The 15720-nt window shown below is 37.1% G+C and overlaps 2 protein-coding genes across 4 annotated transcripts; one reads left to right on the forward strand and one right to left on the reverse strand.

Annotated features, from left to right (window-relative positions):
* Positions 1–1428: 1428 nt before the first annotated feature.
* On the reverse strand, positions 1429–3990 carry LOC131163609 (uncharacterized). The gene is made up of 2 exons (XM_058120213.1): positions 3800–3990; positions 1429–3718 (listed from the first exon to the last, which is right to left on the reverse strand). The coding sequence occupies exons 1-2, from the start codon at positions 3810–3812 to the stop codon at positions 1551–1553; spliced, it is 2181 nt and encodes a 726-aa protein (XP_057976196.1). The 5' UTR covers positions 3813–3990; the 3' UTR covers positions 1429–1550.
* On the forward strand, positions 2601–12857 carry LOC131163607 (disease resistance protein RPP13-like). 3 transcript variants are annotated; one of them, XM_058120209.1, is made up of 2 exons: positions 2601–7095; positions 7675–8296. In XM_058120209.1, the coding sequence occupies exons 1-2, from the start codon at positions 4444–4446 to the stop codon at positions 7747–7749; spliced, it is 2727 nt and encodes a 908-aa protein (XP_057976192.1). In that variant the 5' UTR covers positions 2601–4443; the 3' UTR covers positions 7750–8296. The 3 variants fall into 3 exon arrangements, with proteins under 3 accessions (XP_057976192.1, XP_057976193.1, XP_057976194.1); XM_058120210.1 differs by lacking the exon at positions 7675–8296 and adding an exon at positions 12540–12857 and having other exon boundaries at positions 4207–7095; XM_058120211.1 differs by having other exon boundaries at positions 4207–7095; positions 8035–8121.
* Positions 12858–15720: the final 2863 nt, after the last annotated feature.

The raw sequence follows: 15720 nt of genomic DNA on the forward strand, positions 1-15720 counted from the left end.
GATTTTCTTCTTCAATTGTACTTCCAAAATTCATAGCATTAAGGTAAATCTCAGCATCAAGTACCCATGACTAATAATTTCTTCAAAAAATATCAAGGACAGCAAATTCAAGTTTTGTGAGGTTTGACATCATAAATTCACTTTAAAAACAAATAAAAATTCAAAGTTACGTAAATATTAAATGAAAATGTTATTTTTACGCATATCCTAACATAAAAATATTTAAGAATACGTACTCAAGATAAGAGATATAGTTAACATATAAATATAATTTGATGAAAAACTAAAGTTATATAAATAGTAAATGTTAAAGGAAATAAGATTCTTACCTTAGAATAATACTAACAAAACTTACTAAACCATCAGAGACTTGATCATATTGATAATGTGTTATAAATGAAATAAAAAGAAGGATAGAAAAAGTTTGAAATTATAAAAATTCAATTGTTTAGTTATTCAGAAACTAAAAGTTGCTAATCATATTATTATCTCATTTTATTGTAAAGCATGTTCTTATATGAGCAAATACATTATCATTCTAAAGATTAACAACATAATGAATCATTATGTGAGCATATCAAATGTTGTAACCTATTATTTAGATAATTATTCACATAAACATACATATTTTACAATAAAATGAATAGATATTTACAAACCAACAAATTTAGGTAAGGCTTTTAAACATTTAAAAATGTAAGTATGCCCATATGGCCATATTGCAAGATTTACCTTATGGCCGTTGGAGTGAAATTTTGAATTGTAGATATTGGCGGTTAAAAAGAGCGTCTATTAATTTGAACACGAGCGATGAAGAGACCCGGAAAAAAGCGTGAGGAGCACGTGATTGGCGTTTGCATTAAATGCAACTCTGCAATTGGTCCGGCAGATCGAAATGGAAATCTAGGGTTTTTGGTCTCGTGATGGATGCTAGAACTGATGGGTTTCTCAGTGGGAAGATTGAAGGAAGGAGCGTTATTCTCCAGATTTGGAAAGAGAAATTGATTGAAGTTCTTGTTGGATTCACATGGCTACCGGCCATGACATGTACGAATGCAACTCCAATGCATTGACCCTAGGGTTTCTGGAATCCACTCAATCGATAGCCTGACCTGCTTGGTGTTCTCGCAGAGTTGCAGGCAAGGATAGCAGGTGACACGTTTCGATTCTGTGTCTGTGAAAATAGGTTCATCGGTACGCTATATGGTTTAGGGTTTTCATTTAAAACGAAAGAAATTCTGCGCGGTTTGGTTGAGACTTCCATCAATCAATCGTCATCACAGCTATAGATACGAATACTTTGTCTGTAAATTGAATGCGGAAAAGATCCGTCCGGATGACCTAATTCTCGAGCAATAATCGGGGGAAGAGGGCAGAGAGACGCGGAAACACAGTTCCACGCATTAGTAATCAGGAGGGAAAAAAATATTAGAGCGAAGAAAAAACTTTGTCGATTCCAGATAAGGCCTCATTCGCAGTCCCAGCCCACAAAAAAAAAAAAAAGCAATAGAAAGAGGGATCCGGCCCCTGTTGTCTTGTACAGAGTTAAATTACATTACCACCAGCTTGGCCCTCGCATGGCCCTGTGATATTTGAAAACTCTCTGCTATTCCAAAATGTGCCATTAGGAGCCAGACGTGAGTGAGCAGTTCCCCGCCTCGTCTCAGCTGCTGAGCATGGTAGTTTCCCCTGCACTGGTTTGCAGCATAAGCCAGCATCTCCACCCACACATTGCTGATCATCTCCCACTTGATATTTTCATCTCTTATGCTCTGCAACTCTCCTGCTAGCCTGCATGCATCAAACAACACAGATTTGCTTCTGTCTCCTTTCACTTTAGTCGGCGGAATAGAAGTGTTCACTCCGAGCAACTTATTGCAGGCTTCTTTTATGTCTGACGATAAGGATTTTTTCCTTCTGAAACAATTCAAAACCCAAGAGTAGGATTGCTTCTCTTCTGATATGCATTTCCTTTCTTTGAAAAATCTGGTGGCTTCTGTGCAAGTGTCTCGAAATCTGATCTGACCAATCCCAATTGGCAACATGAATGGATATATAACTAGTAAATACAGCATGTATCGGGATACTCGCCTGCTCATTTTACACTTTGACATGATTGTTGTATTGGAAATTCTGCCACGATTAACGTAGTAGCAGATGTCTGTAGCAATGTGCCAGATCAAAATGCTGTGGTTTAACTCAAATTTAGTACTCCAATCCAGTGTGAGAAACCCATACTTTTCGAGAACACGATCTCCTCGGCACAAACACAGGACCTTAAGATGAGCATCAAACTCACCATGCTGTTTCTCCTTCAGAGTGTCAAATTTTTCTTTGACATGGTCGAAAATGAACTCCTTCAATTCAACAGGGACTTCCTTGCAGTTAATGTAGCGTTGCTTCTCGAGCATCGTGTCTATGTGAAATAATTTTTGTATTCCAATGCAGAATGCAGGTTTTTCATTGAGGCAAAGGCTAAGGGCGCTGTATTGTGCCATGGAATTAGACCACCGAGGAGTTTTGCGCAGTTGTAAAGAGGTAATTGCACGGCGAACTGAAGCACTCTTGTTATGCTTGCTTAATTGACGATCTGTCCAGTCTGAGGAAAGGAGTAGAAGTATGGCATATATCTCCAGAAGAATTGCCACAACCAGCAAGAGGAATGTTATGGCAAGATCAATACCCGAGAACTTGCGCTCATCAGTGAAAGAGAAGCATCCCAGTACAAAACAAGTGAAAGAGAAGGTTACAAGGCGAAGACCCCAGCCTCTGAGTGTGTAAATTATTCTTGCCTTGGTGTAGAGCACATCATACATGAACCCAAGCTCAATCTCAATGACTTTGAAAGCATCCCCAAATAGCATTGCCTTGAACACAGATTGACTGCTGTCCCTGTCTTGGAAACTCAGGATAAGGTCTACAAAGAGGCGCTTAAATGTTTGGAACAGATCATAGGCTTTGATCAATTCGTCAGCATCGCGAATGGAGTTATTCCTGCCAGAGGAAAGGCTTGCGGGGTCCTGAGCCTCAATCACCTCCTCTGCCTTTACAAAGTACCCCTCAGCCTGTTTCAAGGAGACTTCCTCCATGAATTTGGGGTAATTGGGGCCTGGATCAGGGGAAGTGAGCATTGAGTCTCGGAACTGCTCAATGCTTGCCGAACGGAGGACCCAGGTCCTCTCACCATACTTGATAAGTCCAGTGAGCATCACAAGAAATGATAGCATGGAGAGGCGAGAACCGGTCCAGGCCATGAGAAAGATGTATATTGCCACTCCTGCTTGGACTAACAGCCCAAGCAAGTGCCTTAACCACAACTCATTGTCTTCCAGGGAGTAGGCGGTAATGGTGTCTGGGCCCCCCAAGTGCAGCAACAGGAATGGTGCCCAAAATGCTGTGAGCTCGTCACTTGGGTGGAGCTCGCCAGTGCTTTCTTTTCCAGCGTCATTTTCATTGACATCGCCGAGATTATTGGAGATGACACCAAGGGCAACAGCTGCAACCCAGTCTGCCATTAAATAGGAAGACCAGATGAGGATTCTGATCCAAATTTTGTTGATGTACCTGCGGCGGTTGCCGAAGAGGATGAGTATTATTTGAAGGCTGAGGCTGAGTAAAACCATCACCCGCAACTCCCACTCCTTCCATAGCTTCCTCAGGTTTGGGGGAAACACTTCCATTACCCTCCTCTTCCTCGCATACATCAAACTGCTTAGAGCTGCTGAAATTTTAGTAATTACAGACTAACTGAAAAAAAAAAAAGAAAAGGGGAGGGACGAGCTTAATTCCAAGTACACACCTGGGGGTAGCATTGCCTGTGTTAGCTCTGGATCAAAGTTGTGTCCTACAATTGAAACTGAAACCCCTCAAGTGGACATGCTGGGAAAATGTAGATGACTGAATCTATGCCCTGGAAGGTGTATACCCTTTATCTGGCCTTCAAAAGGGTCTTCACTCAATCCAGCTTTTCTCCTCTCCGTCCCCACCCCCCTTCTTTTTTGCTGCTGGTGGCCTTGTGGATATATTGCGTTTTTTATTTTTCTCTTGCTGGTGGGTACATTATATTTTCCACAAGGAAAGACTAGTACCCCCACCCCTCCCTTTTCCTTTTTCTTTTTCTTTTGCTCGTTGGATTATCTCAGGGATGTCCAGGCTTTGTCCCCCAAAAACCTTAGACCCTGCTTACCTGTGGAAAATATATTTTTTTTAATAATTACAAAATGCCACTTTGTTGTCTAGTTTTAAAAATTTTTCAGGAAAATTATCTTCTTATTGTTTTTTAAATTTTTTATACTAGTCTTGAAAAAGTGAAAAGCAAGGTCGTATTTTTACAATTATTTAGAAATCAATCTATTTCCAAGCAAGCAGCCCCTTCCAGGGATTGAGGATTTTCTATCTCCCAGCCGTCACCGGTTTATGTTACACATTTAGAAGGGAGAATCCATGGCTGTACAGGCAGGTGTTGTGGGTTCAGTTTGGAAACTTGGTGATCTGCTTCGGGATAAAAAATCTCTCCCTAATATTCGAGTGAGAGATGAGGTCAAATGGATCAAAGACGAACTAACAGGAATGCTGTCCTTCTTAGCAGATGCAGAGAAGAAACAAGGTAACGATCCTCAAGTGAAGGTGTGGGTAGCTGGAATACGAGATATTGCTTATGACGTTGAGGACTTTGTTGATACCTTGGTCCTGAGGAAAAACCAGAAGAGTACGAAAATTCCGACAAATATGTGCATTTTCTCCTTCAATGGGTGCCACCAAATCACACGTATCAAGATTAAACTTATTCAAATCAATGAGAACGCATGGATGACTCGCTTTGTGCGAGAACCAATGGCAGTAGAGCCATCTGGGATCAACAATAGAGAGCTAGAACGGAGGATAGACCCTTCTTTTATTACTGACGGAGACGTCATTGGTTTAGAGGATGATTTAGCAAGTTTGGAATCACGGTTGATTGACAACAGCACCTTGAGAAGAACTGTAATTTCAATTTTAGGTATGGGAGGCGTTGGCAAGACAACACTTGCTAGAAAAGTTTACAACAGCAGAGTGGTCACTGAACATTTTGAATGCCGTGCTTGGGTCACTGTATCTCAAGATTTCAGTGCTGAGAAGCTGTGGAAGGAGATATGGGAGCTGGTGGGGGTTTCAGCTGGAGATAAATTGAGACCACAGGAGATGTCCCATAGCCTTCATGAATTCTTGAAGTATACGAGGTACCTAATAGTGATAGATGATGTATGGGATATCGAATTGTGGGATTGTGTAAGATCAGCATTCCCAGACTCATATAACGGAAGCAGAGTATTGATAACAACTCGTGTAGAAAAAGTTGCCCAGCTAGCTGACCCTAGAAGTCACCCTGTTAAACTAAAGACTCTGTCCAATGAGAATAGTTGGACATTATTCTTGAGGGAAGTCCGTCTGCGAGAAAGCGATTTATCTCCAAATTTAATGGAATGTGGGAAAGAGATCGTGAGAAGGTGCTGCGGTTTGCCGTTGGCAGTTGTGGTAGTGGGAGGCTTATTGTCAACTAAGGAAGCAAACTATGCCGAATGGTCAAGTTTTCTGGATAATTGGCAATTCGAAAACCCAGTGTCAGGCATCTTGGAGTTGAGTTACATTGACCTGAGATACTACTTAAGGCCTTTATTTCTTTATTTTGTTCTTTTTCCTAAAGAATTTGAAATCCCCATACGGAGGCTAATTGGTCTGTGGAGTGCAGAGGGGTTAGTGCTACCGCAACCTGGTCGCAATCCAGAGGAATTAGCAATGGATTACCTTGGAGAATTGATCAACAGGAACATGATTGTAGTTGCAAAATGGAGGTTAGATGGGAGTCCCAAAATATGTCGAATGGCTGGTCCCGTTCATGACATATTCTTTTCAAAAGCTGAGGATATTGGTCTTTTAAGCACCCATGGCAACTCAGGTACCCAGTTTCCTGTTCGCCGGATCATAGAGTACTCCAACATTGAAAACTACAGTTCTTTGGAGCCTTACATTCACAACCTGCGGTCTTACACATCCTTCAACTTTCGGAGTGGAGATAGGCCAGCTGAAGAAACAGGAAGGTTCCTTCACAGAGTCATTCGGAAATCAGGATTTAGATTACTCAAGGTTCTAGATTTAGAGCGGGTCTATAAACCTAGTTTGCCCGAAACTTTAAGTAAATTATTTCATTTAAGGTACTTGGGGTTGAGGTGGACTTTTCTGGATGCTCTTCCTCTGTCTGTTGGTAATCTTCTATACCTTGAAACCTTGGATGTGAAGCATACGTATATAAGCAGTCTTCCTAGTTCCATATGGCAGATGGTACACCTGCGACATCTATATCTGAATGGGATTCATGTTGAAATGTCTGTGCAACAAAGAAGTAACCCTCCAAGTGAACTCCAGACATTGTGGGGATTATCTGTAGACAAGGAGCTTCCTCTGAAAGATGCCTTAGACAGGTTCAAAAATTTAAAGAAGTTGGGCCTTACATCACTTTCTACTTTTATTGAGGAATTGGCAAAATGGATCATGGGACTGACTAATCTTGAATCTCTGAGGTTGAGATCAAAGGATGAACATGGGAGACCATCAGACCTAGTTTTGCAGCCTTTCTCTATGCTCTGTCTTCTCTCCAACCTGCATTTGCTTGGAAGGTTTCGAAGACCGCTTCATGATCTCAAACTGCCACAGAGTCTCAGAATCCTGACACTGTCAATGTCTCAACTTGAGGAAGACCCTATGCCTATCCTAGAACGGCTACCAAACTTGAGCATCCTGAGGCTTTTTGCTCGTTCCTACGTAGGAAAAAAAATGGTTTGCCGCAGAGGTGGGTTTCATAGGCTTCGGGTCTTGAAACTTTGGTGGCTGCAGGAACTGGTGGATTGGATTGTGGAGATAGGATCGATGGGAATGCTTAGAGAATTAGAGATTAGATGCTGTCAAGGGCTAAAGAAACTTCCAGAAGCACTGCTACAGGTGACCACCTTGGAGAAGTTGATTCTTACAAAGATGCCAATGGAATTTGTAGCAAATGTTAAGGCTGAGAGCAAGCACGTGTCTCCCATAGAAAATAACTGGCAGTTTCCACCTTTGCCCGTGAGTTTAGTTTTCCTATTTTTACGTGTTGTGGCATTTTTTTTCTATCTGTGGCTCCGATTTAGTCAAAACATTTTCAAAAATCAAATATATATTAAACCAGAACAAAATATTCTTGGTGACTGACCGTACCATGAGTGTATCTCATAAAACTATGAAAGATAGAGATTTAGGATATTCTGATGTCACAGGTATTGTCCTAGTTCATAAATTTTGAGTTTTTATTTTCGTTCATTTAGGTCTACAATTATCTCAATTGTTCTGAAATATGCTCATTGTTATATATATATATATATATATATATATATATTTCATTATACGAAAGCAGAAGATCTGCTTTCTCTTCTCCTGAGTTTCTCCCTTTTTTTCCTTATGTTGCTGGGTGCTGGCAAGGTAGCATTGCTTATCATGCTTTTTTTATTCATATCTATTTTTGTCCTTTAGGTTGTTATCATTCCAAGAACTTCGCATTTTTTTTCATCATCTTCTAAAGTGCAAATAACAACCATTATTGGATGCAAATTGATATACCTTTTGAACATTATGATCATGATTTTTTGTTCTATACTATTTTCTCAGCATGGTGCTACAAGGAAGAAGGGGCAGGGGAGAGATGGAAGAAGATGTTTGTGGTTTTTGTCAAGTACCAAATAATAATATAATAAAGAAAGAAAAGTGGAGGTTTCACCCCCTAAAGTTTTTTCGATTGGTAGTTAAACTTGACACAACCCATCTCACTTCATCAAAAAAAATTAATGGATCTACTTGATATTGCACCCAAAAAATTCTTCTCCCTGGAGGAGATTCTCGCTATTGAGGCCTTATTTGGCCATAGTACGATGTGTTAATACATACACAACTAAAGATGGAATTGATAACAGCCACTGCATCTTGAAACCGCAAACTTCAAACTTACCTGGGCTTTTTGTGACTGCGTAGGGACTAAACCGTTCTTGAGGCAAAACTAGTGGGAAAAGGGTGTCCTGAAGAGACTTTTCAAGGAGACAAGAGCATTGAGGCACAGGTTAGACAATGCCGTACATGGTTCTTGGGTTTAGGCATGGATTGCTTGTGGTGTCTATAAATTAAAGACCTGCATGTTCCTTCTATAGTCCTATGAGTTTTTGTTGAATAAATTGTTGCAATCATTATTATTTCAGCACTTGTAATGTTTGACTTTTCAGTTAACTCTTCTACTATATGTCCTTACTTACACCTTGGAAATGTACTCAAACTTTGCAAACAAATCAGTGAACATTCAAGCAAAATTCTCCATTCCCATTGAGTTCACGAATTCCTCCCCACCTTTTCATCAAGAGCTACACAATTCATATTCTCATGTTGTTCCCAAATATCCTGAAATTTGACAAATAGCTTCTGAATTACAACGACAGCAGCTAAGGCCTTAATCCAACAGAAATGAAGCAAAAAAAATAAAAACTAAATAATGTTTAGCTTGGATCCTAAACTTTTCCGGTTATCTGAAATTATTTAGCTTCATGTGCCATACTTATTCTCCTATTAATGCATTCACTCATTGATTTTCTCTTACTGTTTCCATTTATTATGCATGTTGTTTCTGAACTTTTCTCTTCAATCATATGCATGTGTGTACTGTTATTAAGGAAAGATGTAGTTTTCAATCAACATTTTATTCTCATTATTCCTAGAATAGCCTCTGTCTGACAAGTTATCACTTAATTGCAAAATTTTGCACCATGGATTCATAAGTACAAAATAATTTCAGTTTTAAATATCTAAAATATCTCAATTACTCCTCATTATCTCCGCTTCCATTGTTCCTTAAAAAATAGCATGGTGCTGCAGAGAGCAGCTAGTGTGTCTGTTAGTGGGTGGATAGTACTGGTTTTTCACTCGAACAATTTTTAACTTGGTCATGGGCTTGAAAACTGCAAATGATGTTTTGCTGCAAGGTGAATTCACTTTGTTAACTGTAGATATTTCTTATCTTCATAACCCATCTGTTAAGCCCACTCAAAAAGATCCTCAACTGTAATTACACAGTTTCATTGTGTGGACAAGTTGATGTTTGAGATTTCCAATTCAACCTCACAAATGAATCTGCAATCCTTTGCTTTCCTCATTTCCACATTTACCCTTATAATTTTTTGTTTCCCTATTAAAACTACTCTTTAAGGTATAATCTGATGGCCTAGCCATATGAAGGCTGAGGATTCTTCTCTGGGCAGCTTTTTCCAAGCCTCCAAGGCATTTCTGGAATGAAGGATTTGCAAATTACATTGTTGTATTCTCATTTTTTGTTGGATCTGGTGCTTGAAATGCAAAAAAATATATACTACAGTTCCAAAAGTAGTATGTTTGGCAAGAATCACAAATCTGATAAAAAACAATGGTCGGATCTGGTGAGAATCTGTGAGAAAAATTTAGAATAAAATACCGTTGTTGTCCTTTATTTATAAATCCTTTGAAAATTCTTTAAACAAAGGAGAAGATTAGGAAAATGAGGAAGCAAAAATATTCCATTTGCAATACCAATCAAGAGAGTTCAACAGAATCCATTTGTAATTCTATCCACTCCAAATAGCATTATTAGATTTCTAGATGATTGAATAGAATTGTATTTAAACATGATTCAATTCATAGTCCAATGAATACCAGACCGACTTATATGACATTATAGACTCATTTTCTAATAATTTAGGGGTGGTCGAGTCTTATTGTCTTAAATCAGAAACTAAAAACCATATACATGAATTAAAAACTAAAAACTAACAACCTTTGTGATGTCTGTAGTCCCAAATATCAGTAAAATAATATTATTTTGCATGCTTAATTATTTGGCATGGTTTAAAGTATTGGAAAGATCATATTTATTCTGCACACAATTCTTTTGCATGGTTTAACTATGTGATAAGTATTGTTACATTTGTGATATTTTGCTCATTTGGTTGGTTATCATCCTTTGCTTGGGAATATTGGTTAAGTTAAATATGGTTTCTAAAGAAATGAGTAAAAATATTTGAATTTTATATAAAAAGTAACTTTTGAAGTAAAACTATAAAAACTGGTGATTGTTTGGATAGGCTCTAAAATAAGTTCAGGTAAGCCTGCGCTTATAGCTTCAACACTTAGCTCCTTGAAAAGCCAAAGGCGCACGGTGCTCAATTGAACCTACCTGTTATGTGGTTTCAATAGTGAGGGATTGGTGGATCCTGAAACTTAACACGTGACAATTTTTTGATTGGATATCTTGTGTTTAAAGGACGGAGGCACATGTGGCTGTCCCATCTCTCACTAATTAGACAAAAAAGGAGAAAAAAGAGAGATAGAGAGACTTGCGGTGAAAAGAGAGGATCAAGAAAAATGAGGAAGTTCTTCTATCATTTGCCTTCAGACCTTACTTGAGAAGGCTAGCAGCCTAGCATCCAATTCACTTGTGGAAAACAATTTTGTTTTCTTTTATAATTTACTAAATAACTACAAAAATGCCTCCCTGGTTCTGTTTCCTAAGTTTGAATAGGGAAATTGGATTCTAAGTTTGAATAGAAAAATTGGAAGACATATGGTGGCATGTTTTGTAACTATTTATGCAAATGGAAGGGAAAATTAATAGCACTAATAGATTTTGATATTTTAGATCTATTATGCAACGAAGGGGAAATTGTAGAAGATGTAATATATAGAATTGAAATAAGTTGGGTAAAATGGAGGAGTGCGTCAGACGTGTTGTGTGATTGTAGAATAACCTTCAAATTAAAAATAAATTTTTATAAGACAGCTATAAGGTCGGCTATGCTTTATGGTTAATGTTGGGCAATTAAGAAACAATATGTACAAAAAGTAAAAGTTGTTTAAATGCGAATGTTAAGGTGGATGAGTGCTATAATATTAAAAGGTAAAATAAGAAATGAGCATGCAATAATTTAGGCATAGCACTGATCGAAGACGAGATAAGAGAGGAGCGGCTTAGATGTTTTGGGAGCTAGTTATTGTTTCTAGCATGAAAAGGAGTGAGCTAGTTATTGTTTCTAGCATGAAAAAGCGTAGGGGTAGGCATAAAATAACTTGAAATGAGGTAGTGAGGAAGGATCTAATAGAGGAAAACACTCTTGATTGGGTGAATTGGCAAAAAAAGATTCTTATAGTCGATCCCACCTAGTGGGACTTAAGAAGCTTGTTGTTATTGTTGTTGTTGTATCTTTTGTAACTATTTAAAAATTAGAAATGGAAAATGCAAGTTGTTTTCTACAATGTAACAAACTCTAGACTTAACTAAATTACAATATAAATATATTGGTGCCTCCCTGACCCTAAGAACTCAAGTCTTTTGTGTTTTTGGAAAAAAAAATTGCACCCGAAATTCGGAAATTTTGACAAAAATGGATTTTTGGCAAAATTGAACTTGAGTTTTTAATCCTTGCGTTGGATTTTGTTTTTTTTTTTTTGTTGTAAAAAAATTGTTTAATTGGGGTTTTGAATCATGAGTAAAAGGGGAAGATTTTTGGCAATTTAATGGGAAACTCAGGAAAAATTCCCATATGTTCTGCCTTTGTTTTTGGTTGGGGATGGGGGGTGAAGTCTTAGAAGTTAGTTGGAGAAAATAACAACTATTTGATATTCTAGGTTGATATGAATTGTTATGGGCAATTCAAGAGAATTGGATGTTCTACATAGCATTTTATGCTTAAAATGGTGCTTTCTAGTGTTGAAAATTAATTTTTGAGAAGTGAAATTCAGTTGTGCGAAATCTTGATTGAAAAGTGAAAATGTCAAATTGCATTGTGTGTGAAATCTTGATATTTGATCTGGGATAATAAATTCTAAGCGAGAGAAAGATCAAATTGATGTGCTTATGCATTGATTTATGTGCTCACTTAGGGTGAATGTGGGAAAGGCAGAAATAATGCGATGATTGATAAATTATCATGACACATTGATGCATTGACAGATTGAAACATGTTGGTGAAAATGTGGAGATCTCCATTTTGAGGAAGTTTGTGTTTCTATGCTAATGATTAAATGCTATGTTGGGTTTTGTGGGAGTTTGAATAATGCGGATGCTTGTATAGGTGCTTTGCTGGTAGGGAATGTTTACGAGGTGTATATTGATATTCGCCATGGTGGCCGTAGTTTGAAAATGATAATCAATTCTTCTTCTTGTATACACCACAAATGGACTTGATAATAGCAATGAAAAAGAAATGTTGAATGGTTTCATAAGCAAGGAGGGGCTGTGTGAGAAAGAAAAGAAAAAGAGAGATGGGAGATGACCTGAAAAAAGAAATAGAACTATGTTGGCATTGTTATCCATGTTTAAACAAGGTGAAAGACTGGTCCCTTCCCTACACAGCAACAAGATTTGGCCTTCAAATAAATTCCTTGAAATGTTTCAGACGTGTTTTGAAGTAATGTGATAGATTTTATCCTGATGGCATAGCTCACACCTGCTTTGCATTTTGTAGGTACCAAGGCTAAAGGACATAAAAATTTAGCTCCTGCCTGCTAAATATGATGTTTGAGCCATGTTTGATGCGAAGTGAATGTTTTAGAACCTGCTTTATGGTTTTGAGGTTGTTTATATGTATTTTGAACTTGTGCAACATTTGAGCTCCTGACAGTGGTGCCCCTTACTTCCTTACATTGTTATTGAGGTATGTTAAAACATGTATTATGCTAAATCTTGATGAATATGATGTTGTGTGCGCATGAGGAGTGACACTTGAACTGTAGAATTCCGACCCCCTGATTGATGAAATTTTGGTTTCGATTTGGATTTGAACGATACTTTAGGCAAAAGAGTGCAGAAAGATGACTTATACTGAAATCTCATATTTATGAACTGGAGGGTTGATCAACTGGTGATTTGGGACCTTTGGGAGGCTAAACCAAATGGCCCTTGAATTTTACCATGTTAAGCTTAAGAAGTAAAAATACATGTTTTGAATTGAGTTGGCCATGAGCTTGGGAATTCTAAATGTTCGAAAATTGGTTTGATTCCTGTTATGTTCATTATTTTTTCGGTTGTTGGCGTTGATTTGATGCAAGAAGAAACATGCTTGAGGCCTGAAATTCAGCTGGAAATTAATCAAACTAGAAATGGATTACCATAGCTGGAAATGAATCAAGCTACAAGAAACAGGGCAGTCCAGTGCAATCCATCTCCCATAAATAAAATCTCATAGCTGAGTTAGCACAACTGCAAAAGAGCAGCCGACCGTGCCTGTTTTTGACTGGGGACTTGCCTGGCCACCTAAACCTATTCCAATGGTGTTCATTGGTTTTCTCTGGGCCTCATGCTTCTGCGCTCCCCCTCTCCACCCCCCCCCCCCCCCCCCCCAACCCAAAATGAGCATCACCTTTGAATATTTATAACTCATACCGAGAGCATGCTCAATTGTGAAAAATTGCTTTTGCTTTTGTTTTTATATTTTTAGTTTTTCGAAGAATTACAGCAATGCCATATGTATATTTTTTATTTTTCCCGCATTTGCATCGAATAATCTTATTGGTTTCCAATTTTTCTATGCAAATGTTGAAAAACTTAAAAATGAGATGACAATGATTTTTATAAATTTGGAAATGAAAAATATGTATTTTGTAAAATTGTCATGCCCTTAATTTTTCTCGAGTAATGATTTTTTATGAAGGCCTTGTATAACAGTTAGGCTTTTTTCATTAGAGTATGATTGATTGTTTCTCTAGTTATGAGTGTGATGGTTAATCCTAAAAATTTAATTGAGTGCGTGTTTATTATTTTTCTTGGTTCAAATGACAATTAATATCCTACCAACCTTAAATAACCTGTATCTTTCCATCCTTGAGATCAAAGCAATTGAAAGGTAGAACTATTAAATTTATAATTCCAATATTTAGAAATATATTTAGAGCATTATCTAATTAAAATATGATTATGCGTTTAAACTCACATTGTACTACTTCAAGACAATCGTACATATTTTGTATGGAAGTGGAGAACTATCAAAAAAATTTGAATAGTTATTCTTATTTTTCAAAATCTAAAAATCTTTGGATTTTTTTTCTATTTTAGATACAACCAGTTAATTTATTCTAATCTTTCTCTTTAAAGAACTTCATTTACAGTATAATATAATTCTCTTATACATAACAAAATTAAACACAAGATTAGCTCTCATATATAGCTGCAAAATTTAGCCCTACAAAACACATTAATATTGTTCAATTATATTTCATGCATTATAAAAAACATACATACATAGAGACAAAGAGAGAGAGATCGGCCTCCATGGGCATGGCGCAGTGGAAATGTATCAGCACATAATAAGGAGCATCGAGAATTCAATTCCAGGTAAATACACTCACGGAATCAACAGTATCTGTGGATGGTGAAAATTTATTCTGTGAGCCAGTAGAGACCGTGAATGGTGAGAGTTCGCTCTGTGAGCCAGCTGGAACTGTGGATGGTAATGGAGATGTGTCCCGAGGGTTGGGTTGACCGAACGTCTAACTGATGCATAGAAACCGTGTCCGTATTCCGGACTTTACTTGATTAATGAGACCTAAGAGGAGAACGTTGATTCATAGGTTTGGTGCCGCATCAGGGGGTCCGAAGGGCTTATTAGTTGATGGAATTCTTATGTAATAAAAAAAGAAAAGAAAAAAGAGAGATCGTTCAAACTTTAAATTATTTTTAGTCATAATCAAATAAGGTAATTAAATCCAAGAATAAAGAAACAGTTTCATATACTCTCTCTCTCTCAATTGGCACACTCTCCCCACATCTTCCTCAAGCTAACACATTCCACGCTTATTTTGTCTCATTCATGTTTCTCTTTCCATGTCAGTTATTGTGTTGTTTAACCACACAAGTACTTATATGCAGACACAAGCATCATTCAACTAAACATTCAAGTAGTTTCTCTCTTTTACTTTTAGGATATTGATGATAAATGGAGGGACACTGGTAATTAATTTAATAAAAAATTCTAAGAGTTTAAAATTGTCATTGGGTATTGTTTTGTAATTTTTACCTCCAATATCTTGGAAAAAAAATAAGAAATATATCATATTACTAAAAAAGCACAAGGGCTTTTTTTTGGTAGTACAAGTGATAAATTTTATATTGACAAGATTATCGTTTAAAGTTATATTGTCTTAAAATTTAATTACTATTATGTCCTAGTGGTAATTGAAAGGTTTCAAATAATAATGAAGATCGTAAATCTTCCATCTCCTTTTATCTTGTATGGTTTTGAAACTACCCATGACAATTAAAAGGTAAAGATTGTAGATCTTTCATCTTTTTTATTTTTATTTTTAAAGACTTTGAATCTAGATTCATTATCTTACTTTATTGCCTATTTGATTTTCCCATTACTTGATTACTTGTACTAGTGCTATTCTCGAAAGGGCTCCATTTGTTGTTGATTGATAGCGATAGAGATGTGAAAACTCTAACAAGCCTTCCATCAACCAAACTCTTCTTTTTTTCCAATCTCCTCTTTTGCCCCTTCTTTGTTGGTTGGAAAAAATAATATAAAGCAAATTAAGTAAATCTCCAATTTATATAGATAAGTTCATAATTGTTTTGTCCTATCTATTTCTTAAATTTTTTTATCGTGTTTGTTATTTTTTTTGTATATTGATTTTAGTGATAAGGGAGCA

The sequence above is a fragment of the Malania oleifera genome, chromosome 9, assembly GCF_029873635.1.
Source record: "Malania oleifera isolate guangnan ecotype guangnan chromosome 9, ASM2987363v1, whole genome shotgun sequence".
Taxonomy (NCBI): Eukaryota; Viridiplantae; Streptophyta; class Magnoliopsida; order Santalales; family Ximeniaceae; genus Malania; species Malania oleifera.